The 25398-nt window shown below is 33.0% G+C and overlaps 1 protein-coding gene and 1 pseudogene across 1 annotated transcript; both read left to right on the plus strand.

Moving 5' to 3' along the window:
• Positions 1 to 5147: 5147 nt before the first annotated feature.
• Positions 5148 to 6676, plus strand: LOC148772791 (CENP-B homolog protein 2-like; annotated as a pseudogene).
• Positions 6677 to 15122: 8446 nt separating this feature from the next.
• Positions 15123 to 18190, plus strand: LOC105978056 (terpineol synthase, chloroplastic). The gene is made up of 7 exons (XM_088819526.1): positions 15123 to 15455; positions 15587 to 15878; positions 16062 to 16455; positions 16661 to 16876; positions 17011 to 17149; positions 17265 to 17513; positions 17763 to 18190. Exons 1-7 carry the CDS (start codon positions 15171 to 15173, stop codon positions 18072 to 18074), a joined length of 1887 nt encoding a protein of 628 aa, XP_088675652.1. The 5' UTR covers positions 15123 to 15170; the 3' UTR covers positions 18075 to 18190.
• The last annotated feature ends 7208 nt before the right edge of the window (positions 18191 to 25398 follow it).

The raw sequence follows: 25398 nt of genomic DNA on the forward strand, positions 1-25398 counted from the left end.
TTCCCTTAAAAAACATATTTGAATTAATATTACTGTCTTGGTTGCTAATTACTGTCTCCAACAGTAATTTAACTGTCGGAGACAGTAATTTAACTGTTAATTGACTTTTTTTTTGTCTTAAAAAAATATTAATTAATATTAATGTCTTGGCTGCTAAGTTACTGTATACACATTTATTTAACTGTCGGAGACAGTAATTTAACTGTTAATTGACTCTGTCTCTCTCTCTCTCTCTCTCTCTCTCTCTCTCTCTCTCTCTCTCTCTCTCTCTCTCTCTCTCTCTCTCTCTCTCTCTCTCTCTCTCTCTCTCTCTCTCTCTCTCTCTCTCTCTCTCTCTCTCTCTCTCTCTCTTTTAAATTTTTTTTTTCTTAAAAAAATTATTTTAATTAATATTGCTGTCTTGGCTGCTAAATTACTATCTCCAACAGTAATTTAACTGTCTCAGAAAATAATTTTACTGTATTAATTAATTTTATCGTTTTGGCCTGCAATTTTGCTATCTTCGACTGCAATATTACTGTCTCCGACCGTCATATTATTGTCTCATGCAATAATATTACTGTTTGGGGCAATAATATTAGTAATATTACTGTTCGAGAAAATAATATTCATATTATTACTGTCCGAAACAGTAATATTATTGTCTGAGACAGTAATTTAGCTGCCAAGAAAGTAATATTAATTAAAATATTTTTTTCTAAGAACAAACAAAATTAAAAAAAAAAAAGAATCAAAAAAAAAAGTCAACACCGGAGATCGGCCGGAAAAAAAATTCAGGAAACTTTTTTTTTTTCAAAAAAGACAAAAGTAAAAAGTAAGTCAACGCCGGGAACTGCCCGGTCAATGTCGGAATTTCGCCGGAAAAAAAAAATTGCAGAAAAAAATGATTTTCTGAAGAAAAAAAAATGTTTTTTCAAAAAAATATTAAAATGGAGTTAATGTGATATATTTGTTTAAATTCAGGGTCAATGTGTAATATTAAAGAAGTTAGAGTGTAATGGATGGAATTGATAAAAAATATATATGGAGGGTATTTTAGACTAATGACATGAGGATGAGTTTATTTGAAAGATATTTTTTTTTTTTGGACCAATGTGCATTTAAGTTCCTTATCATATCCGTTTTTGCCATTTCCCCATGTTTTTAACAAACTTGGAGCGGAAGAATGTAGCCCAAATGTAGCAATTGATAATTATTTGGCTTCCTATTATAGAAGTATCAATTTTTTATTTATGTTTCTTTTTACATAATATCAAGAAACTCAAATTTATAAATGATATTAAAAAAATCTATTATCTTTATATATAAAAGATGGGGCTCTTTGATATGAGATGTACTATTTTCACCCTAAAAATATCTCATTTTACCACCAAATTAAATATATTTCCCATTTTTTCTCTTTCTTCGTCTTTCACCTACATTTTTTTACAAAATTTAAAAACCGTCTACAACTAAACTAATTAAAGTATTTATAAAAAAAAGTAAATTGCAAATATCACCACTGTGAAATCTCTAATTATCAAATATCACCTGTTAAAGAAAAATTCGCTCATACTCCCCTATGTAATATTTTTCGAAGCTCACAACACCCATTATCATTTTAATGGTTGAATTAAGGTAAAAAGACAAGTATAAACCTAAGTGGAATGACATAAAATTATAATAATTTAAGAGGCCAAATTGGAATTTTGTTAAACTTCTAAAACTTAAATTGGGGGACTAAATTGCAATTTTCCAAAATCTATCTCCCAATTTTCTGCAATTTTTCCCAGCGGCAGCCCAATTCCCCACCTTCCTCTCAATTTCCAATCATACTTATCATTCACCGCCGCCGCCCACCACGCACCACCACATCCATCAATTGTTTAGGCTTCTTCAAGCTCGGAATTTTTTGGTGGCGGTGTAGAAGCTTGCGGCTTGATCAATTTGGCGATTTCTGATGAAGGGTCTGTAGATGGCTGTGAAATGCGTTTTTGCAGGTTTAAAAATGGCGGCGGGTCCGGCGATGTTGGGATGATAGAGAATGAAGAATGGTACATGTTGGGGACGATGGAGAATGAAGAACAGGGAGGGAGAAGGGGCTAGGGGACAATTTTTGACATTTCACAATTGAAAAATAAGAAAAAAACGCAGCAGCAGCGCGTGAGAGTCACGATTTTCTCTCAGGGGTCTCAATGCCTTGACTTTGTTTACACAGGGGGGTATGAGTGAATTATTTTTTGACAGGGGGTATTTGACAATTAGAGATTTCACAGGGGTGGTATTTGCAATTAACTCTTATAAAAAACCCCAACATCTTCACTGGGAATCTCACCCTTTTCACCTTAAGTAAATAATAATTTCGTCAAAGAAAAACATTTTCAAAAGTAAAAAAGAATAGGAATTCACGTTTTTTGAGAAATAAATTAAGAGTTCTTGTATGGAAAATTCTGAACTTCCTCCATAATTGACCAATATGGCTTAATATAATTTTATGTCCTAAAAACAAATTACATAATCTGTAGGTCATCTGATATGAATGTTTAAATATATTTTAATAAATATTTCATGGAAAAAAAAATTTGAAAAAGAAAAGAAATATTAATTAAAATAGAAATAGAAATAGCTTAGAACATATGAGGATAAAGTGAATATAAGGAAGAGTGGTGGATTATAAAATTGAGGGGTATTTATGCATTTTATAATCTTTGGTGGTGAATTGAGATACTTTGGTAGTGGAAATAACACCACTATTTGATATAACCCCTTCAATACTTCTTTAGAGAGATGCTCAAATTATTTTGCACCATTTAAGAAAATCCACTCCTAATTTCAGCCACCAATTTTTCCAATTATGTCCCTGCCACCGCATCAGCACTATCCGCGCATCAACCCTTGTTTTTTTTATTTTTTTTTTTTCGTTTTTTTAACTTTTTTTCTCTCTATCGGGTATATTAATCGACTATGAGACATACTAATCGATTATGATGAATCATAGTCGATTAATGAACTGACTACTAAAAATTGCAAATCTCAACTACAAAAAAAAAAAAAAATGCAAAATCAACAATATTTTAGAAAAAAAAAAAAATATATACAAACATTATAATTGATTTATACCATTGGAATCAATAAACAAAAAATCCAAAAATAAAAATAAAAATAAAAATTGGAGTCGATTAACCTTAATCGACTATCAGAGTGTAGTCGATTAGCTTAATCGCTATTGAACATGTACGTAGTCGATTAAGGTTCCAGTCTGCACGAATTTCTCTACACGCGCCGTCCTCTGTCCGATCCACCAAAAAATCCTAAATTTGCCTCTCCATCATTAGCACACCGCCGTCACACCACACTTTGTCAACCAAAGTGGGAGTTCGATCTCCCAGTCTCCTAGTTTCAAGAACTGGAATTCTCCATTAATGACATTACTGAAGAACTCCATTAAAATATAACAAGCAGAAAAGAGAGAAAAAAAAAACACAGAGAAGAGAGAAGATGAAGAATCTGGAAATTTATACATTGTTCCCAACAAACTGTAATCTTGTCAAAATCAACAGGAAATTTTGATAGATCTACTCATACTCACGACATATTTGCAAAAAATAATCCCAAAATAAACCGAGTGTTGCCTTTCTCTTTCTTAATTTCTTACGCGATTTACTGTAAGAAAATATAAAAATAAAAAAGGATATTAATGTGTATACGACTTCAAGGAGGAAAATAACCAACAAAGAAAAATAATTAATATATTTCCACAACATATTGGTGAGATTTTACCTCATAAAGCATCTTTAAAATTCACCCCTTTTTTCAATTAAGATTCTTTACAATATCAAGAAGAAGAGGAGGAGGAAAAATGAGGAGAGAGATAGAGAGTGTACGTGAGAAGAAGAAGTGGAGGGAAAAGGAGAAGACAGAGAGAGTGTGTACGTATCAAAGAAGGAGAGGAGGAAAAATGAGAGAGAGAGAGAGAGAGAGAGAGAGAGAGAGAGAGAGAGAGAGAGAGAGAGAGAGAGAGAGAGGGAGAGAGAGAGAGAGTAGATTTGAGTTTTGAAAGAGTACAGTCAATTAAGGGTAGATTTAGAATTACGAAAATAACATTTGGGTGAACTATTAGCTAATGGAGTTTTCTCTAATTATTTTTGGAAGGGGGGGATTTTCCTTAACTATATTTCCTTGATGAGGGGATCTTGCTAATTTTCCCATAAGAGAAAGGTTTTACCCTGAAACCCTAAAAACAGTTTTTTCTAAAAATATTTTGTAAAATATTTGTTTCCTTTATTTTCTCCTATAGCACAGTCAAACTTATTGTTTATTCTTCCCTTTTTAATTATTTTTTATTTTTTCCTTATTTTGTTGGATTTCAAAATACACGTTAGTTTTAAAAAAAAAATTGTTTCTTTTATTTTCTCATATTTTATAGCACATATACAAACTTATTTGTTATTTTTTTAAAATTATTTATTTATCTTTCCCCCCCCCCCCCCCCCCCCTTCAAGCACTAACTTTTCTCTCCTTTTTTATAGCACACGTTTTATAATTATTTTCTTTTTCTTTTTTCCCTTTCCTACTAAACACGATCAACTGCGATTTTTTTTCTCTTTTTTCTTCGTTTTCCACTAAACATGATCTTCAACTTTTCTTCTTAACTGCCCGACTTTTTGTACGCAGTTTTTTTCAAGGATTTTTCAATCTCAACCCCCATAAATTTTCTTGTATATACATGTTACCAAAAACATCCAAGAACACTAAGAACAATACCGCTTTATAGAGATTATTATTATTATTATACAGTTAAACCCTTATAAATTAATACTGTTGGGCGTTTTTGAATTATATTAATTTAGCGAAATATTAACTTATCGATAAATTAATAATTATTAATTGATATATTAATTAATAAATTATTAATTTATGAAATTATTGGTATTATTATTTTTAATAAATACATTTTTCTTAAATTGTGTATATATTATTTGTTTAATGTATTTTAGAGTTCAATGTATATCATTTGTGCAATGTATTTCATTTATTCAATGTATTTGATTGTTCAATGTCTTCTTTTACTCAACGAACATATTATTCGAATTTATGAATATACATTAATGAAACTCTATTTAAACCCAAACGTTTATGCTAATAAAAAATAGATCATACAAAGAATAATGGCTTCTCATCTCAAAGGTATAAAAAAGACAACAATGACAGATGAAATACTTAAAAAAATGTGTGAATATCATTCAGGCATCACTCAAAAACAACTACAACAGTGGGTTCTAGACACATTTGGCTTACAAGTGAGTCAAGGAACAATATCTAATACAATCAAGCGGTCGGCGGAATATCTTTCAAATGCTCCAAAAAAGTGTGATGTTAAGCGACACAAACCGACGAAATTCCCCGACCTAGAGAAAGCTCTCTATGAGTGGATTGTTCAATATCAAGAACGAGTGAATATGACAGGGGAACTAATCACAGAGAAGGGGAAAGTGTTTTTGAAGAAAATGTATCCTCAAGATTCCCCATAATTTAATTTTTCTCAAGGCTGGCTTGAACGCTTCAAACCAAGATATGGGATAAAGAACTATCGTCGTTTCGGAGAAAGTGGATCAGTTGATATGAAATCCATGGAGAATGAATTGATATGATTTTGATAAGAGACAAAATCGATCAATTTGAGAAAGATGTTTTCAATATGGATGAAACATGACTCTTTTTTCACATTACAACAAGATCATTCTCTTGCAACAAAGCAACTTGAAGGAAAAAAACAAGACAAGGAAAGACTTACTGTTGTTATTTGTTGTAATGAGGATGGTTCAGAAAAAATTCCTTTATGGGTTATTGGGAAGTATACAAAACCACGATGTTTCAAGAACATAAATTTGCGCAGTTTGAACTATGAGTATCGTGCTAACAAACGAGCATGGATGACTGAAGTATTATTTGAAGAGGGTAAAAAAGTTCTCTTGTTGGTGGATAATTGTTCTGCTCATCCAAAAACTATTGAAGGACTGCAAAATGTTGAATTATTTTTTTTGCCACCGGACACAACTTCAAAGATTCAACCTTGTGATGCGGGGATTATACGAGCTTTTAAGACACATTATCGTCGCCGATTTTACTGAAGTCTTTTAGATGGCTATGAAATATGGGAACCAAATCCAGAGAAAATAAACATTTTAGATGTAATGAATCTTGCAATTTCAGCTTAGACTATAGATGTTCATGCAAATACAATTTCAAATTGTTTTCGTCATTGTAAACTTCGGTCGACTAATAACATGACTTCAGAGAGTAGGGACGAATCGTTTAATGATGAAAGCATCCAAGAACTGCAACATCTAATTGATAAGCTCAATTATCGGAACAAAATGGATGTCGAATATCTTTTGAACTATCATGAAGAAAACAACGCCTCTTCGAGATGTTGACCGACGAGCAAATCATTGAGAGCGTCATGACAACTGATAAAGATGATCAAGTTGAAGACGATAGTTCTATTATAGAGCCCATTTTTCGAATGGAAGCTCTTTAAATAGCAATGGTAGTAAACAATTTTCTGTTGAGTTATGAGAAAACTACACCAAAAGTCCTTACCATGCTAAGAAAAGTGAGGGACGAGATTGAAGGTGATACGAACTTCAATAAGAAACAATCGACAATTAATTCATATTTTACAAAGCCTTCATAAATCTATAAAAAATGAAATGTACTATGTAATATAAGAATTATTTTTTATGTATTGTTAATTTATATATTAGATGGAGCTTCTTAAAATTTTCGAATGTGTATTATCTTATAAATTTAGCGAATTATTAATTTAGCACGTTGTCCCCGAGTCGAACCGGGAAAAGGTATTATTTAAGCGAGGTTATTCATTTATCGGGTATTAATTTATCGAGGTTCTACTGTAATTTATTTTGTCCTCTCTTACTTCACATCAATAATCTTCAGCGTAAGCAATTATATGTTTTTGTCTTTCTTAACAATTCAATTATGTTATTTGTTCTTCGTTTTCTTAACATTCTTTATAATGTGTTGTAATTATTTTCAAGCCTCAAATTTCTACTTTTTGTTGTGTTTGTTTTCTCAATATATGTTTCCCCACAAAAGTTTGACCGAATATTATATTATTACATTTCTTTGTTGTTTTGTTGAACTTTCAATTTATGTTTAATAAGTAAAATTGAGCACTTTGCTTCTGCTTAGAAAAAGTAAATATAAGAAGAAATTAATTATTCTTTCTACAAGAAAGAAAATTGGAATGCTTAAAGTTATTGCTATATCTTGGCATTACTGTGATGGGTTGAACCGACGGTACACAATTTGCATTGCATTCATGAAGTAATCTGATAACCCCCGCTACTTGGACTAGTCAAGAGTGGAGAAGAGTCGTGAGTTATGGGTCTCTACAATATCTTCCTTATTATTATATTTCCTAGTTATTATATTTATAGTATTTTAGTTAAGTTAGTCTTCTTTAATTTTTAGGATTAAAATTATTCCTTCCGTATTAATTTACGTAGCTTTAGGATTGTCTTTTTTTTTTCTTCTATATATTTCAACCAACATGATAAACAGAGACACATTGAATAAATAAAGTTTTCTCTACTTTTTCTTGCGAATTCTTGCGTAGAAAATCTGTCGGTAACGAAGCGATTGCATTATAATTTCTCGAGCTTTTTCGTCTGATATTTATAATGTTCCGTGAATTGTTTCGCTGCCATTATCTTTTCTTGTGGATCATAGTTGACATGAGTGTGTGTGTATGATGCTAATAGATTTCAATATGTGATTTGATTCTTTTTTCGGCAATAAGAATTTGTTTGGTTAAAACTTATTATGAATGATTTTTCAAATCATTATTTTATTATATTTACCTCTATACTATCATGCCCACAAATTATTTTTTTACGCACTTATCATTTTTTTATTCGATGTTTTTACGTACTTCATATATATTACATGTCTCCTTTTGTAATCAACGGCTATTGTTAAACTTGTATTATACACAAAATAGTAAGTTAATTCTCCCTTCCTCTTCTTTTTGGTATGTAGACGCATGCGTATTAAATTTGATGATGCTAATTACTAGCTCACCTAGGGTGGTGTAGAAAACGAACTGGGAGAGCAAAGCAGATCAGTAGCTTGACAACTTGATGATCCTGAGGTACCTGCGATCATAGAACACATAAGCTAAGCCGGGGGTTGATCCGGCGGAAACCCCTCCGACGCTCAAGTCAGACGTACTGATCATAGAAATAGTCCAGAGAATACCATTAGTAGTATTGCTCAGATAATAGGACGTACCTTAATAAAATGAGTAAAACCTCTATTTATATGTCGTTTATTGGGTTGGGTTTGCTTTGTTGGACCCAAACCTTACTTGAAAGTGTTTGGGCCTCGGTGATATTAGTCTTCGATATTGGGCTCGTAGCCCAGTAGGTAAAGAAATTGTAGGCCCATTGGGTTGGCCCAATTAAGCATATCAAAATTTTATTTCTAAAATAAATATATAGATTATGATTGCAATTAGTCCAATATTTATATTTTGATTTTTCTATTATATTAGTTTTGAAAATGACAATTTATTATTTATGTCTTTATTAATTTTTCAATTGTCATTTATTTAGCTATCATGCATCTCACGAGGCAAAGTACTAATATTATATAACATAAAGTATAAATAATGACACTGCACGGAATCATATAGAAAATTAAAAGATAAACTTATTGCAAACATTAAACAATTTTTAATGTTATAAAACGTCATTACTTTTAATGATGATAAGGAAGGGTGATCCTATTCTTTTAAAAACTAGTATATCACTCGTGCGATGCACGGTGATAATTTAAAAAATAAAAATACATTTTAGAAAAAAATAATGTACTATAAACTTCAATATTTGATATATATATATATATATATATATATATATATATATATATATATATATATATATGACACAATAAAAAAAATCATTGCTCTTATTAACCTTTTAAAATTATTCCGTTTGATTTAAGTATCGAATAAAATAAAATAATGGATAAAATATTAAATGTGATATTAAAAACATGATACATCATCGGATACAAATATTGCAACTATCAAGACTAACACACTTGAGTCCTTAATGCAAAACTTAGTTATCAAAGTGGAGTTTGAAAACACATGCATTAATGGAACTTATTTAATTAATACCTAGCAAGTAACTCGCAAATTGTTAATTGTTCATATGTAATTATGACACATATTAGTAAAATGTAAATTACTTAAAAATGTAAGAAATAAATATAATTTATGCTAAATTACCTTGATGAATAAAACTTAATTCGAGTCGACAGTAAAATTAGCACAAAGTTCGAATACACATTGAAGCAAAATATTTATAACATATAAATTATACAAAACCCAAATGTCCATATCACCTCTAATCTTATCTCACGAAATTATGATGTATAATTGTACATGTCACATTTAATACAATATTAATATTAATATAATATTAATACTAATAGTAATACTAATGAAATGCTAATAATAATGCTAATGTTAATACTAATGTTAATAATACTACTAATATGAATTCTCATATTTATATTCATACTCATACTGATACTGATACTGATACCCATACTAATACAAATATTCATATTCATAATATACAGATATTTCTAAAATAAATATATAGATTATGATTGCAATTAGTCCAATATTTATATTTTGATTTTTCTATTATATTAGTTTTGAAAATGACTATTATTATTTATGTCTATATTAATTTTTCAATTATCATTTATTTAGCTATCATGCATCTCACGAGGCAAAGTATTAATATTATATAACATAAAGTATAAATAATGACACTGCACGGAATCATATAGAAAATTAAAAGATAAACTTATTGCAAACATGAAACAATTTTTAATGTTATAAAACGTCATTACTTTTAATGATGATAAGGAACGGTGATCCTATTCTTTTAAAAATATTTGTGGGTTTGTTGTTGATGGGGAATTTATTTTTTGTTACAGTTATTTTATTAATAATAAAATCATAATTTATTGAGCATAAAAAAAACATAAACAAAAAACATAAAAGGAAAAAAAATAGTATGCACTATTATTTTAAAGGTAATTTGCATTCACCTCCTATTAACTATGAATCATTTGCTTTTTTTTTTTTTTTTTTTTTTTTGAAAATGAATCATTTGCTTACTACACCTCAAATATAAAAAAAATTGGCATCCACCTCCAATAAACTAGTTTTTTGGCAACCACTCCTTAAATTGAACATTTTGCATCCATCTCCCTTAATTATAACTATTGGGCAACCCTACCGCCCTCCATCTATTTTCTGAGCATATTTCCCATTATTTTGTATGCATTTATTTCTTGTAGAACTTCAATAGAAAACTCTTAATTTTAAGGTTATAGTTTATGCGAGATAAGTTTTTTCCAATATTACGGCTATCTTTTGATTTTCTTTAAATAAGTGCATTGTTGACATTATATTAGTGTTATATTGTTATTATTATTCATTATATTATTCTTCTAGATATATCTTGTAATCATGACATGTTTATTTATCGGTTATTTTGTGTAATTGGTTAGGGTTTCCCACATGTAAATATATATATATATATATATATATATATATATATATATATATATATATATATATATATATATATATAATACAGTTGAAAGATACAATTCTCTCTTTTTTCTCCAATTCTATTCATCCTATATGGTATCAGATACTAGGTTAACCTAGCCGCCTCCCCCAACCTCCCCTAAGCTGCCGCCGCCTTTATTCTCCATGACCGGAGACAAAACCACTCCACCCACCGCCTCTCTCAACCCCTTCAACTTTGCTCACGTCATCTCTAATATCAAGACTCTCAATCTTGTCACCCTTGATATAAGAAATCCCAACTATCACAAGTGGAGCCACTTTTTCATCATCACCACTGGTCGCTTCTGCCTCTCCGATCTTCTCTATGGCAAATCCTGACTCGTCTTAATTCCTGCCGATGAATGGCAACGCGTACACTATCTACTTCCATCTTTGATCTACGGGACCATCACCGTACCGACGATCTGTCCAACATGGTTCTCTCCAAAACCGCCACCGCCAATGATCTCTGGACCGTCAGCTCCTCCCTCTCACCGACAATAAAAACTAACGGGCCATTCAAATTGAAGAGAAATTCAAGTAAATCAATAAAGACTCTCTCTCTCTATTCACAATTATCACCAAACAATCAAAACCACGGCGAACGACTTGACAAACGTCGACAATCCAATCTCCGACAAACAACTCGTTCTACAAACTCTACACGACCTTCAGAAAAATTACGGGACCGTAGCCAATCTCATCTCTTTTCAGAGTCTCCTTCCCACTTTTCTCCAGACTCGATCACTCCTCTAGATGGAAGAAAATCGACTTGTTGAACCTGAACAGACCCACGCTATTTCCTATGCTTCCAACGTGAACTGCTCATCCACATTTCCCGCGGGGGTGGCCGCTACAACCGCAGCGGAGGTCGCAAACCTAACCGCCAACCTATGCAGCACTACGACTACCATAGTGTTCATAGTCAATCTCCACCCTGGCACGCACCCTACATGCCACCCATCCACTCCAGCGGCTCATGCCTACTTTGCTGGAGAACCATAACCCAACAACGCCTACTCAAAGGGAATCACCACAACCGGTAGCTTTGAGGGAATCTCAAAAGGGAAAGGAAATCTGCCATATCCGATGATTATGTGGTGTATCTACAAGAATCTGATTTTGATATTGGTATTCAAAATGATCCAGTTTCATATTCACAAGCCATGAAAAGTAAAGATTCTAATAAATGGATTGATGCTATGAATGAAGAGTTGAAATCAATGGACTATAACGGCGTCTGGGAACTTGTCGAATTGCCTAAGAACAGTAAAAAAGTCGGTTGTAGATGGGTCTTAAAGACCAAACGTGACTCTAAGGGCAATATCGAAAGATTTAAAGCCAGATTAGTGGCCAAAGGTTTCACTCAAAAAGAAGGCATTGATTATAGAGAAACTTTATCTCTAGTATCTAAGAAAGACTCTCTTAGAATCGTTATGGCTCTTGTAGCTCATTATGATTTGGAGTTGCACCAAATGGACGTGAAAACCCCTTTTGTGAATGGGGATTTAGATGAAGATATCTATATGGACCTGCCTGAAGGATTTGCAAAACAAGGAAAGGAACACTTGGCTTGTAAATTAAAGAAATCCATATATGGACTTAAACAAGCTTCTAGACAATGGTATATAAAATTCAATGATACCATTACTTCCTTTGAATTTAAGGAAAACACTGTTGATCAGTGTATATATCTAAAGGTAAGTGGGAGCAAGTTTATCTTTTTAGTCTTGTATGTGGATGATATTTTACTAGCAAGTAGTGATCTTGGTTTGCTTCACGAAACTAAGACTTATCTTTCCAAGAATTTTAAGATGGTTGATATGGGTGAGGCAAATTATGTTATTGGGATAGAGATCTTTAGAGATCGATCTCGAGGATTGTTAGGCTTGTCTCAGAAAGGATATATCAATCGAGTTCTTGAAAGATTTAATATGCAGTTTTGTTCAGGCATTAATGCTCCTATCACGAAAGGTGATAAATTAAGTGAAAAACAATGTCCAAAGAATGATTTGGAAAAGGAGAAAATGAAATTGATTCCATATGCATCAGCAGTTGGAAGTTTGATGTATGCACAGACGTGTACTAGACCAGATATTAGTTATGCAGTGGGAGTACTTGGTAGATATCAAAGTAATCCGGGAATAGAACATTGGAAAGCAGCAAAGAAGGTTATGAGGTATCTTCAAGGAACAAAGGATTACATGCTTACTTATAGGAGATCGGACCAATTAGAGGTTATTGGTTATTCAGACTCCGATTTTGCTGGTTGTGTAGATAGTAGAAAGTCCACATCGGGCTTTGTATTTCTACTAGCTGGTGTAGCAATATCTTGGAAGAGCGTAAAGCAAAGTATTATTGCTTCTTCCACAATGGAGGCTGAGTTTGTAGCATGTTTTCAGGCCTCGAGTCATGCACTGTGGTTGCGAAATTTAATCTTAGGGCTTAAGGCTGTTGACTCAATTGCTAAGCCTTTGAAGATATATTGTGATAACACCGCAGCCGTTTTCTTCTCTAAGAATGGAAAGTATTCAAGTGGATCCAAGCACATGGATCTTAAGTACTTGGTTGTTAAATAAAGAGTCCAGAAACAACAAGTGTCAATAGAAAATTTAAGTACAACTCTTATGGTTGCTGATCCATTAACCAAGGGATTGCCTATAAAGACATATGAGGAACATGTTATTAGAATGGGTCTTTTGAGCAATCCATGATTTGATGAGTTATGATTATGTAATTGACACTTAATTTATTTAATGAAATGTTTCTGTTTTCCTGTTTCCTATTATGTGTGCACATATTATATTTGGATTTAACAGGATTTGTCCTAACAAGACAAAATTAAAGGGGCTATTATGGATTAGAATAGTAAGGGTTATTAGTGGCGTGATACATAGAAGGGAATATGATGAATGAATCATATAACCGCTATGATTCACATTAATAACTCAAACTAGTTCTAGTTTTAAAGTACTCTATTTACCTATTATGGTAATCACCTTAATTTTCTTTTAAAATCGTGATCACGTGTCAAATGTTTTGTATGAAGAACTCACCGAGTCAAATATTTTTTAAACTTATGTTTCTTAAATCGATTCAGTGGACCAAGTGGGAGAATGTTAGTTTACGTTTTAAAACGTTTTAATTTTGGTCCACTAATCTTTATTTTAATTAATTAAATTATGGGTAATTCAATTATGGTATTAAGGTGATTTTATGGTAATTGATTTGTAACGTTAAAGGCAATACAAGACCATGATGGGTGGGATTTGTCTTCTGCCGTTACAAATCAATCGTGGCCCTCTTTTCTCGTCTATAAAAGAAATCCACAGCTCTTCTCCTCAACTATCAGACGCAATTGAGAATCCCATCACTTACAGAATACTAGTGAGTTGTGATATTAGATAGAGAGAAGAATGTGTGTCTACGAATAAAGTTCTCAAGGAGATTCGAAGGAGGCCTGGCTAGGCTCGGCTTGTAGATTGCTATCACTCATCGTTTCTATCGAAACCCATGGCGAACGGTATGTCGATAATCTCTATTACGTGATTATATTCTTAAGATGAATTTGATTTCAAGATTCTGTGATTAAGGTTTTCCGAATAAAATTAAATAAAAGTCTTTCATGACCTACCTGCTACATGATTCATTGGAAAATAATAAACATATGATATATATATATATATATATATATATATATATATATATATATATATCCACTTGGGTTTTGCAATTTTTTACTCTAACCTCGTACGTCAATCCAACGTGGTTTAGCAATATAAGTTAAGTCTCGTGCAGTGTTATATTTGTACAATTAATCAGCAAATGCTATATAAGCCTAGAATAGTATAAATAAATCTTGAGTTTGTACTTGTAATTCAACATGTATTAGCAAGAATAAAATACGTAGGAGATACGTGCTCCTCGATTATTTTCTTTTTAATCTTGTTCACATATTTCCGCATTATATTCAACAGGGTGGAAATCAAACGAATCCAAATCAAAATTATCAGTTTTTCGACGGAAATTTCGTTTCAATTTCCACCACTAGACTTCAGTGATATAAAATTGATCCCGTCACAAAATCGAGTTTCGAGAAAACATGCCCACCTCACTCACTATTCACTGGCTATACTATATTTTTATAGTAGTTAATTTAGACAAGTTACAGTACATAATTGTTATTACATACACCAATTTTAAAATATCCAACAAAAAGAAACATACACCAATGCTGACACAATAAAACGTGAAACACGTACTGCACACTGACCAAATTAAAGGAGCAGATCTCATACATCTGTCAACATATATATTTTCTATATCTAGTGGCTGATGTTTTTTAATTGCTATTTTATTTTATTTATTTATTTGCTATTTTTTTTAAAATTTTAATTAATATCTATAGCATGGAAACCATGCACTTCTATAAATAGTAGGCCAACTCCTATAATAAATTAAACCAAATACAAATATATAAATATTTATTTATTTTCTCATCATTAATATGTCTAGCATTATAATGCCATTAGCGATTTCAAACAAGCCAATGAATTGTTTTTCTTCCTTGAACAGAAGAAAAGATTCAAAAGCGTGCTTTGTATCTCATCGTCGTACTGCAGCATTAACAATAAACCCTAATTATTATTGTTCATCATTAAAATGCACTAATGCTACTAATTCCGTTTGTGATGATCAGACGATCATTCCAAGTACCGTTAGACGAACCGGAAACTACAACCCATCGCTTTGGGGTTTCGATTATCTTCAATCATTGACCAGTGAATATCAGGTATATATCGATAAATCGATCGATCGATCAATACTTTATTACGTAATGTTCAGTATTATTAATTAATATATATATATATATATATATATATATATATATATATATAATATTTATGTTTTATATATATATAGGAAGAGAAATATTTGAAAAGAGCTTCGGAGTTGGTGGAGCAAGTGAAGATGCATTTATTTGTGGAGGAACAAATATTGGAGCTGCCTATTCCGAAATTGGAGTTGATTGATAATTTGCATCGGCTCGGTATATCGTATCATTTTGAGGACGAAATCAACCGATTCTTGAATTCTTTATATCAACATCAACTATATTTTAATGGCAATAAAAACTATTATCATCAAATGGATTTGTACTCCGCGTCACTTGGATTTCGACTCCTCAGACAACACGGTTTTAGCGTCTCCCAAGGTATACTTACTACTAGAACTCATTACATATATATATATGTGTGCTTGTGTGTGTGTGTGTGTGTGTGTGTGTGTGTGTGTGTGTGTGTGTATGTGTGTGTGTGTGTGTGTGTGTGTGTGTGTGTGTGTGTGTGTGTGTGTGTATGTGTTGTGTGTAATTTCTCATCTCACATGTTTCTTGCAGATGTGTTTGATTGTTTCAAGAACGAGACGGGTGATTATTTTGAGGAAAGTATTGGAGACAACAATACTAAAGGATTGTTGCAACTCTACGAAGCTTCATTTCTTATGACACGTGGCGAAAACACATTGGAGCTAGCTAGAGAATTCGCCACCGATTTATTGCGGAAAAAACTTGATCGAATTAATGACGACGATGATGTTTTATTATTAACGGCCGTTCGGCATGCATTGGAGCTCCCAATTCATTGGAGAGTTGAAAGGCCAAATGCAAGATGGTTCATCGAAGAAGCCTATGCGAAAAGTCGAGACATGAACCCTATTGTGCTCGAGCTTGCCAAACTCGACTTCAATATTGTTCAAGCAAAGCACCAACAAGAACTCAAACATGTCTCGAGGTGATTCGATAATTCTCTTCTATCTAAACATATTATTTATAATTCTTTTATAATCTATATAATTTATGATTTATGTTTATATGCATGGAAATTTATTTGTATTTTTCATGCATATATATATATATATATATATATATATATATATATATATATATATATATATATATATATATATATATATATATATATATATATATATGTATAGCTGGTGGGAGAAAACAAGCATAGCAAAAGTATTGCCATTTGCGCGGGATAGGGTGGTCGAGAATTACCTATGGACCACTGGAATATTCGATCCTCAATACGGATATTCAAGAATCATGGCCACCAAAGTCAACGCTTTGGTTACGGTGATCGATGATGTATTCGATGTCTACGGTACTTTGGAAGAACTGCAGATCTTCAATGATGTTATTCAAAGGTTACAATTTCATACTATTATATTATTTGATCGAACGTGTAATTACCGGGTTTAATTTATTTCATTCGATCAGCACTATATATATATATTATGATTGTTGAAAAAACTTGTCGTATACGTGTTATTTCGTTCAGATGGGATATTGAAGCAATGGACAAGCTCCCACACTATATGCAAATATGTTTTCTAGCTCTCAACAACTTCGTCGACGAATTCGCTTACGATGTTCTCAAACAACAAGGGATTCTCATCATTCCGCATTTAAGAAAATCAGTAAGTAATCAAAATTAAATATTCAAATCGATTTTTACTTCATTAATTAGTTTTTAACTATTATTAACGGTTCACCAAAATAGAAAGAAATGCATAATACATGAATTTGCTGTAGTGGGGAGACTTATGCAAGGCATACATGCAAGAGGCCGAGTGGTACTATGCAAAGTACACACCAACGAAGGAAGAATACATCGAGAACGCATGGATTTCGATATCAGCTCCCGCAATAGTATCTCAAGCATATTTTCTCGTGACAAATCCGATAGACAAAGAAGCCGTACGAAGCTTGTACAAATATCACAACATAGTTCGATGTTCGTCCATGGTCTTACGTCTTGCTAATGACCTTGGAACATCATCGGTTCGTATACATGCTACTTATATATGTTATATCGCATTGCCTATTACTAATGTTAGCAAAAATCCCCTTATAAATCCCCTTATAATGCATCTTTTTTAGCACACAACAATAATGAGTTTTTAGGGGCAGTTTGCTAAAAAAATTGAATCATATGGGTTTTTTTGCTATTAGAGAAAACACAGGGGTGTTGAATGCAATAAACCCTCTAATAATTGGATTTCTTAAATATATTTTTTTCATTTTGATTAGGATGAAATGAGCAGAGGCGATGTTCCGAAATTGATACAATGTTACATGAGGGAAACGGGTGCGAATATAGAGGAGGCGCGAGAATATGTGATGTCGATAATGCGCGAGACTTGGAAAAAGACAAACGAAGAATTATTACGAGTTGATAATAATGCGGATTCACAATCATTGCCACAAAATGTGATTAAAATTGCAGCTGATTTAGGGAGAATGGCACAATACATGTACCAACATGGAGATGGGCATGGGATTCAAAATCTCGAGATGAAAGACCGTATTTCGAGTTTGTTGTTCGACCCTTTTCCAATATAGGGCATGTTGGATTTTAATTTCCGTAAATTTTTCTACCGAAATTTAATTTTTGTGTACTTTTTGCAAACTTGCCCAAATCAAGAAAGGGATGGTCGAATTGATGGGTTTGTGCTTTTGTATTTGTTGCATATCACACCTTTTGCTACTAATAACTTAAGCACATAGTTTATAATTTCAAGGGAAAAATATCAACGAGTCCCATATAAAATTCTTCCATACAAAAGTCCCAAAAAATATTCTTCTATCTAAAAATTTCCAAATCAAAATGTTAATACTAAATGTTTCAAATAATCACTTAACTTTTTATTTAGGGACTATTAATGAAACCCCCCTCTAGCATTTTAAAAATAAGGATGAGTCCAGCCCATTTTCAATTATTAGTGATAGACCCATGCCTTCCTTTATTCCCTAATTTACCCTCCATTTATTCATTATTCATTACCCACCATTTTAGTGCTTTTTTTTATTTTTTTAATAATTTTTTTTGTTTATTTATTGAAAAAGTATTAAAAAAATAAATAAATGTCATGTTTTTTTACTTCAGAATTAAATAAAAATATTCTGAAATCAACTAAATATTTCCGAAATCAACTAAATATAATATTTCCGAAATCAACTAAATATAATATTTCCGAAATCAACTACGATATTTTCAAAATCAACTAATTTATTTTTTCATTTAGGTCTTCAGTTTTTTCGATTTTTTTCCATAATTAACTAAAAAATTACCGAAAACAACTATTTTTTCGTTTGTTTCCCCACAATCAACTATACAAAAACTGTAAAACATCAAAACAAAATAGTTGTTTACAAAAAATAGTTGTTAAACAAACAAAATAGTTGTTTACAAACAAAATAGTTGTTTACATTCACATGCTTATTAAAAATATAATCAAATAAAAATTAACGAAAACGACTAAAAATTAACGAAAACGACTAAAAATTAACGAAAACGACTACAAATTAACGAAAACGACTAAATGTATCGAAACCAACTACAAAAAATGACCAAATTCAAGCGAAATCTACTATAAATTTAACAAAACCACTATGTAAAAGGATGCAATCTTTTCTTGTTGTTCCATTTCGTCTTGTTGGGGCCTTGTCGACATTGGCAATGGCCTGCATACAAACGCAAAATTCCATCAAATAAATGACATTAATCAAAATTTTGCCGAAAAAGATAAATGAAAAGAAAACTACAAACCAACTACAAATATAAAAATTAAATCACATTATGAATCAAGCAACCTGAATTACACTAAATTCATTTGCATAATCACAAAGAATATTACATTTCAACCTAAAACGAGTATGCTATTCTAGCCTAAAGTCATATTCATAATTCGATTGCATCCAAATATAATAAAAATTGCAAAATCATATGTACCTTTCTCCAATCTATAAGACTTCACATAATCGATTGGTTTCAAATTCCAAAATAAATGGAACAAAATTAAATAGAATGAAAAGATAAGAAACTCAAAAGGAAACAAGGACATAATAGAGAAGAAACATACATGTAGGCGGCAGATTCGATGGGTTTGGATCGAAAAGCTTCAGAATACTGTCGAAAATGGAGGACAACTGCTTCTCGATTTGGATCTGAAGATTTTGATAGAGGACATGTAGCTCTAGTCTCCGCGGGTCTCCTCCTTTTACTTGATTGGTGACGTTCTTTTAGTCGACAGAGAGGAGGTCCGCTTCTCGACGTGAAGCAGGGCAGAGATGGACGTGGTATGGTGCCAGGGGAGAGAAAAATTGAGAGAGACGGCTGGTGAAGAAGAATGAGAGGGGAAATAGGGTTAGTTAATTTAATATAATAATTAAGGGTAATTTAAGCATATCACTTAAATTTTGGATTTATGGTAAGTTAATATATCAAAAGGGGGGGTTTTCACTAATATGTAAAATGAGAGTATATCCATCCTAATATATGTTAATGTATTGGTGTTTTTTTTACTAATTATCCCTTTTATTTAATCCTATTCGACAAGCTCCTTAATCATGAAATATTTCTCAAACATCCTGAACTCCGAAGCCGGTGATGCCTATCATAACTGCATACACTCAAAAGGGAAACTCCTCCTCTACGAACTCTAGATTCAATTGACAAAGTCATCTGCAGCAACAACCTTGGCGCTCGCCGACCAATCTCACCAATCTCAGTGGCGTGTTTAATACCTACACGCAAGTGCACGTATCGTACAAGTAATATAACAGACTAAAATTTTGAGTATCGATCCCACAGAGAATATTTAATTACTTAATCCTAGACGTTAAATCCTAGTAATTATTATCAAGCCCACCCTACACAGTCGAAAGAGTATTAATAAACTAAATTAAGCTAAGCAATTAAAGCAAATTAAAATGACAAAAGCACGAAAACAATTAAAAACGAAGATTTCATCAGAGAAAGCAGGCCTAGGATTTTATTCTCCCCCCTATGTGATTATTAATTAATTCCCCAATTCCTTCAATTATGCAAGTTATTAACTCGGATTATTATCATGTGATGCTAAATTAGTCATAACCCGCTTCCGCATGTATTACGATTCTAATATTCTAGATTCAATTATTGTATTCTAGAACACAACATTAAACATAAATCTCAATAATAGCTACCTAAGAGATTAAATATAGTCCTATGTTAATACCACAAAGGCTCTTCTACCACAATTCTAATTATTAAACCGATCTTCTAATTCATGCAATTAACGATAACATAAATTCACATAAAGTGGTCAGTTTCATGAACTTAATAAAACAAGTAGAAGAAATAATCTGAAATTAAAACTTGCATAAAACCATAGAATTGGGTTCATAAATCCCACATAGGGTTCCAAATAAAATCCTAGAATTAAACGAATTAGCTACTCATGATTAAAGTGAAAACGCAAATAAAATAAATCACTGACAATAAATCTATGCTTGGAGTGTTTGAATCCTTCGTCTTCATTATTGCTTCTTTGCTCTTGAAATTGCGTAAAAGATTAATGAATTGTGTGCTTGAATTGGTCTTATATAAAGTAGAAAACTTGGAGAAGAGGGTAGTTTCCTTGTGCAATTAGAATTCCTTTATTGTGTGCCTCTACGTCTTCTTGGACGACCGTCTGGATATACAGTTCAAATTCGAGACGGCCGTCTCAATTCCAGAGACTTCGTTCTCTCATGAAAATATACGGACGGCGGTCCGAATTCCTAGGGTATTTCTCGGACGGCCGTATCTGGGCTCTTATTCTTCAGATTTTTGACTTCTTCAATTTTCACTCATATTTTCTCCTAAATTGCAGTTTTGACCCTCTATTTATCCAATTCTTCAATTTGTACCTAAAACACAATAAATCAACACTTTAATCACCAATTATCAATAAAATACACCAAAAGCTCCAATTAAAATATGTTTAAGTGTAAAAATATACACTTAACAGTGGTTCACCTCCTCAAGGAGCTCATCAATCTGTTATGCAATCCATCCCACGGGTTCAATGTCAACGCTGTGAAAAATTCGGTCACACGGCTCGTGTTTGTCGGTCTCGTTCACACAACCATATGGAAGCACGGGATAATTTCGTCTCTAAGCTAAGTCTTCAAACGTTTCGCCAGCTCCATGGATCCTTGACATGGGTGCCTCTCATCATGTGACCACCGAACCACACAACCTCCAACAAAAAGAAGTCGACACTATAACAGAGGAAATAACAATAGGTGATGGTAACATGATTCCTATAACTCATACTGGTTCGTCTCAATTGCATGCATCTAATTATATTTTGTAGCACTCCAATACACTTTGTGCATCTATTATCAAACAAAAACTTATTTATGTCTCTAAATGTTGCCAAGATAATTTAGTCTCTATTGAATTTTTTCCTTTAAATGTCTTGTAAAGGATCTGAGTTCGGGAACTCCACTTATGTGCGGCTGGGGCAATGATGCACTCTACGAGTGGCCGAATTTTCAAACACCATTGACATTTTCTGCAATTGCCAAGCATCCTCTCCACTTGTGGCATCGACGATTGGGCCATCCCAACTCTCGAGTAATGCAATTTATCTTGAATAAATTTTCTTTGTCATTTTCCAAAAAGGAAAAAAATTGATTTTGTAATTCATGTTCCTCAAATAAAGTCCACAGACTTCCATTCTATCAAAACACATTGTCCAGTGATACTCGTCTTAAACGAATTTACAGTGATCGATGGGAGTCGTCTCCAATTTTATCTATTGATAGAAAATCATATTACTGTATCTTTGTTGATCAATACACAAAATACATTTGGCTATATTGAAACAAAAAATGAAGTTCAGTCAATTTTTAAAAAATTCCATCCATCAGTCGAAATGTTTTTCAAAACAAAAATTGTCTCTTTCTATAATGATGGTGGTGGTGAGTTTAAGAGTCTCAACGCTTATTTACAATCCCATGGCATAGAACATCTCCTTTCTCCACCTTATACACCTCAGAGAGTAGAAATTGTAGAACGCCGTCATCGCCATATCATTGAAATTACCAAAACCTTGCTTCATCAAGCCTCACTGCCAAACATTTTTTGGACATTTGCATTTCACCATGCAAGATTTCTAATTAATCGCCTACCGACACCAAACTTACAAAATAACTCTCATTATAAACAATTATTTAGAAAAAATCCCAAGTATCAATCCCTTGGAACATTTGGGTGTCTTTATCCACGACTCAAGCTTTATGCCAAAAATAAACTTGCACCACGTTCAAAACCATGTGTTTATCTAGGTTTCTCCTTAATACACCACTGCCATCAATGTTTTGATACTACAACTTCCAAATTTTTCGGAAAATATTTTTTCATTTGAAAATATTTTCCAAAATTTGCGAGATAATATTTTATATGTTGAGTGGGATGTTGTTGTGAGTCAAAATCAGTTGGAGAAAAAATCCCAGTCCTCTCATATCTCTTTCGATATCCGTAGTCTTATAAAAAATTCGGTACAATCTCAATAGCGGCAATCTCGAGCTCCATCTCCTCCGCCGGCCAGCACTAGTTCGAGTGTCCCGTTACTAGGTCATTTACTAGCTCCAACCATCTCACCATCCACCACTATTCCCCCAACCCCACTTCCCTCACACCACACCATTTCCTCTCCTGCCAACACAAACCAAAATCAGCAACTCGTTCCACCCCTACAACTCAATTACCCATCTCCACACAACCCAATTCATCTCAACCCACCACTTCTCAGCCTGACCCATCATCCAATTCAAACCAATCCATCATTCTTCAGCTCGGTTGTACAAAGACTCGGTCGCAAAACAATATTTTCAAACCAAGAAAATTATTTGACTACACAGCTCAACTTTGCTCAACTCTCACACCCACCATTTACAAACAGGCTGGTCAATACCCTCATTGAAAAGTTGCTATGAAAGCAGAATTCGATGCACTATTGAAGAATCAAACATAAGAATTGGTACCGCGGGATTCCAATAAAAATATTATTTCTTGTAAGTGGTTATTCCGAGTAAAGAAAAATCCAAATGGTATAATTGATGGCTACAAAGCAAAACTAGTTGCCAAAGGCTTCACCCAACGAGCTGGAATCGACTATCATTCCACATTCACCCCGGTGGTTAAACTGACAACAATTTGTCTTGGCTTATCAATCGCAGTTCAAGAAAACCGGCCATTGCATCAATTAGATGTGAATAATGCATTCCTTCAAGGACACTTGGAGTGAAGAAGTTTTCATGCAGCAACCTCCTTGTTTCGAGCATGAAAATCTTCCCTCCCACGTATGACGATTAAGAAAAGCAATATACGGGCTTAGACAAGCCCGAGGGAATGGTACACTGAGTTGACAAATTTTCTACTGCACATAGGATTTACGAAGTCCAAATCGGATCCTTCGATTTTCATCCTTAATCGCTTGGATAAATCTATCTATCTTTTGGTCTATGTCGATGATATTATTATCACTAAGAATAGCACATACCATATCTACCAGGTTATCTCTACTTTCTCCAAAAGATTCTCTCTTAAAGATCTTGGATTCCTTAATTACTTTCTCGGTGTTGAAGTGATTCGCAAAGATGATGGAATCATGTTATCACAGTCAAAGTATATTCAGATATTCTGCATGATTTCAATATGCAAGATAGCAAGGGCGTCTTCACTCTCATGAGTTCTCACCATACTCTCTCGGTTAATGATGGAGCCACACCAACTGACGCCACAAAATATCGAAAGGTAATCGATAAGTTCAAATATTTTTATCATTTACCAGACCTGATATTTTCTTATTCCGTAAATAAATTATCTCAATTCATGCATTCGCCCTCTGAAACTCATTGGAAAGATGTCAAGAGAGTGCTACGATACTTGAAACATACAGCTCATTATGGTCTTCGAATATGTCATCACAACAACCACAATTTGTATGTATACTTCGATGCTGATTGGGGAGGAAATCATAATGATCGGACTTTCACTAGTTGCTATCTTTTATTGTTTGGATAAAATCCCATCAATTGGAATTCCAAGAAACAAAAAACAATTGCTAGGTCGTCTACCGAAGCTGAGCATAGGGCTGTCACAAGTGCCATTGCTGAAACAAATTGGATAATGAACTTGTTGCGTGAACTTCAGGTTTCTCTATGTAGACCACCCAATGTTTTTTGTGATAACATAGGAGCAACTTATCACTCCCAAAACCCAGTTCTGGATAGCTAATATGAAACATATTGAAGTTGATTTTCATTTTGTGAGAAACCAAGTTATGAAGGAAGAAATCATTGTCACTCATATACATGCTGATCAATTGGCCGACACTATCACAAAATCTCTTCCCCAAACCTGCTTTCTGTAGGCATTTATCCAACTTAAGTGTTGTTTTACAAAACCCTTAACTTGCGGGGGGTGTATTAGAGTTTATCTTCAACCATCCGAGATTCGTTTTATCTGTTAAGTTGTAGATTATTAGGTTGTTATTCTTGATTTGTATTTATTTTATATCTCATAGAAATACTGAGAGTTTAATTAGGGTTTGTTTCTTACGCCTATATAGTTACGTGTAAATGAATGGAATAAACAAGCTTCCTTTTCAATCTCTTATACAATCTATGGGCCCTTTTGGTTCGCCATATTACGCCGGATGGGACAAATAGTACCAAGTAGGAGGGCATTAGGCTTGGAGGTTTGGCCACACATTGATAAATGGCCCCACCATATTTATCAACCAATCGAATTATTACCTGTCAAGCCAAATTTGGCTTGACTATTTATCACCAAATAATCCCATCATCTGCACAAATGTTGAATGTCGATTGTGCCCTTACAACAAGTAAT

Source organism: Erythranthe guttata, chromosome 1, assembly GCF_056151865.1.
Source record: "Erythranthe guttata isolate IM_541 chromosome 1, IM_541, whole genome shotgun sequence".
NCBI lineage: Eukaryota > Viridiplantae > Streptophyta > Magnoliopsida > Lamiales > Phrymaceae > Erythranthe > Erythranthe guttata.

What these genes read in the sequence shown, in the direction of transcription:
- LOC105978056 (XM_088819526.1), top strand. Translation starts at nt 15,171, where the DNA reads ATGTCTAGCATTATAATGCCATTAGCGATTTCAAACAAGCCAATGAAT. An exon ending in CGGTTTTAGCGTCTCCCAAG is followed by an intron (nt 15,879 to 16,061) that starts GTATACTTACTA and finishes TGTTTCTTGCAG; the next exon opens with ATGTGTTTGATTGTTTCAAG. An exon ending in GAACTCAAACATGTCTCGAG is followed by an intron (nt 16,456 to 16,660) that starts GTGATTCGATAA and finishes ATATATGTATAG; the next exon opens with CTGGTGGGAGAAAACAAGCA.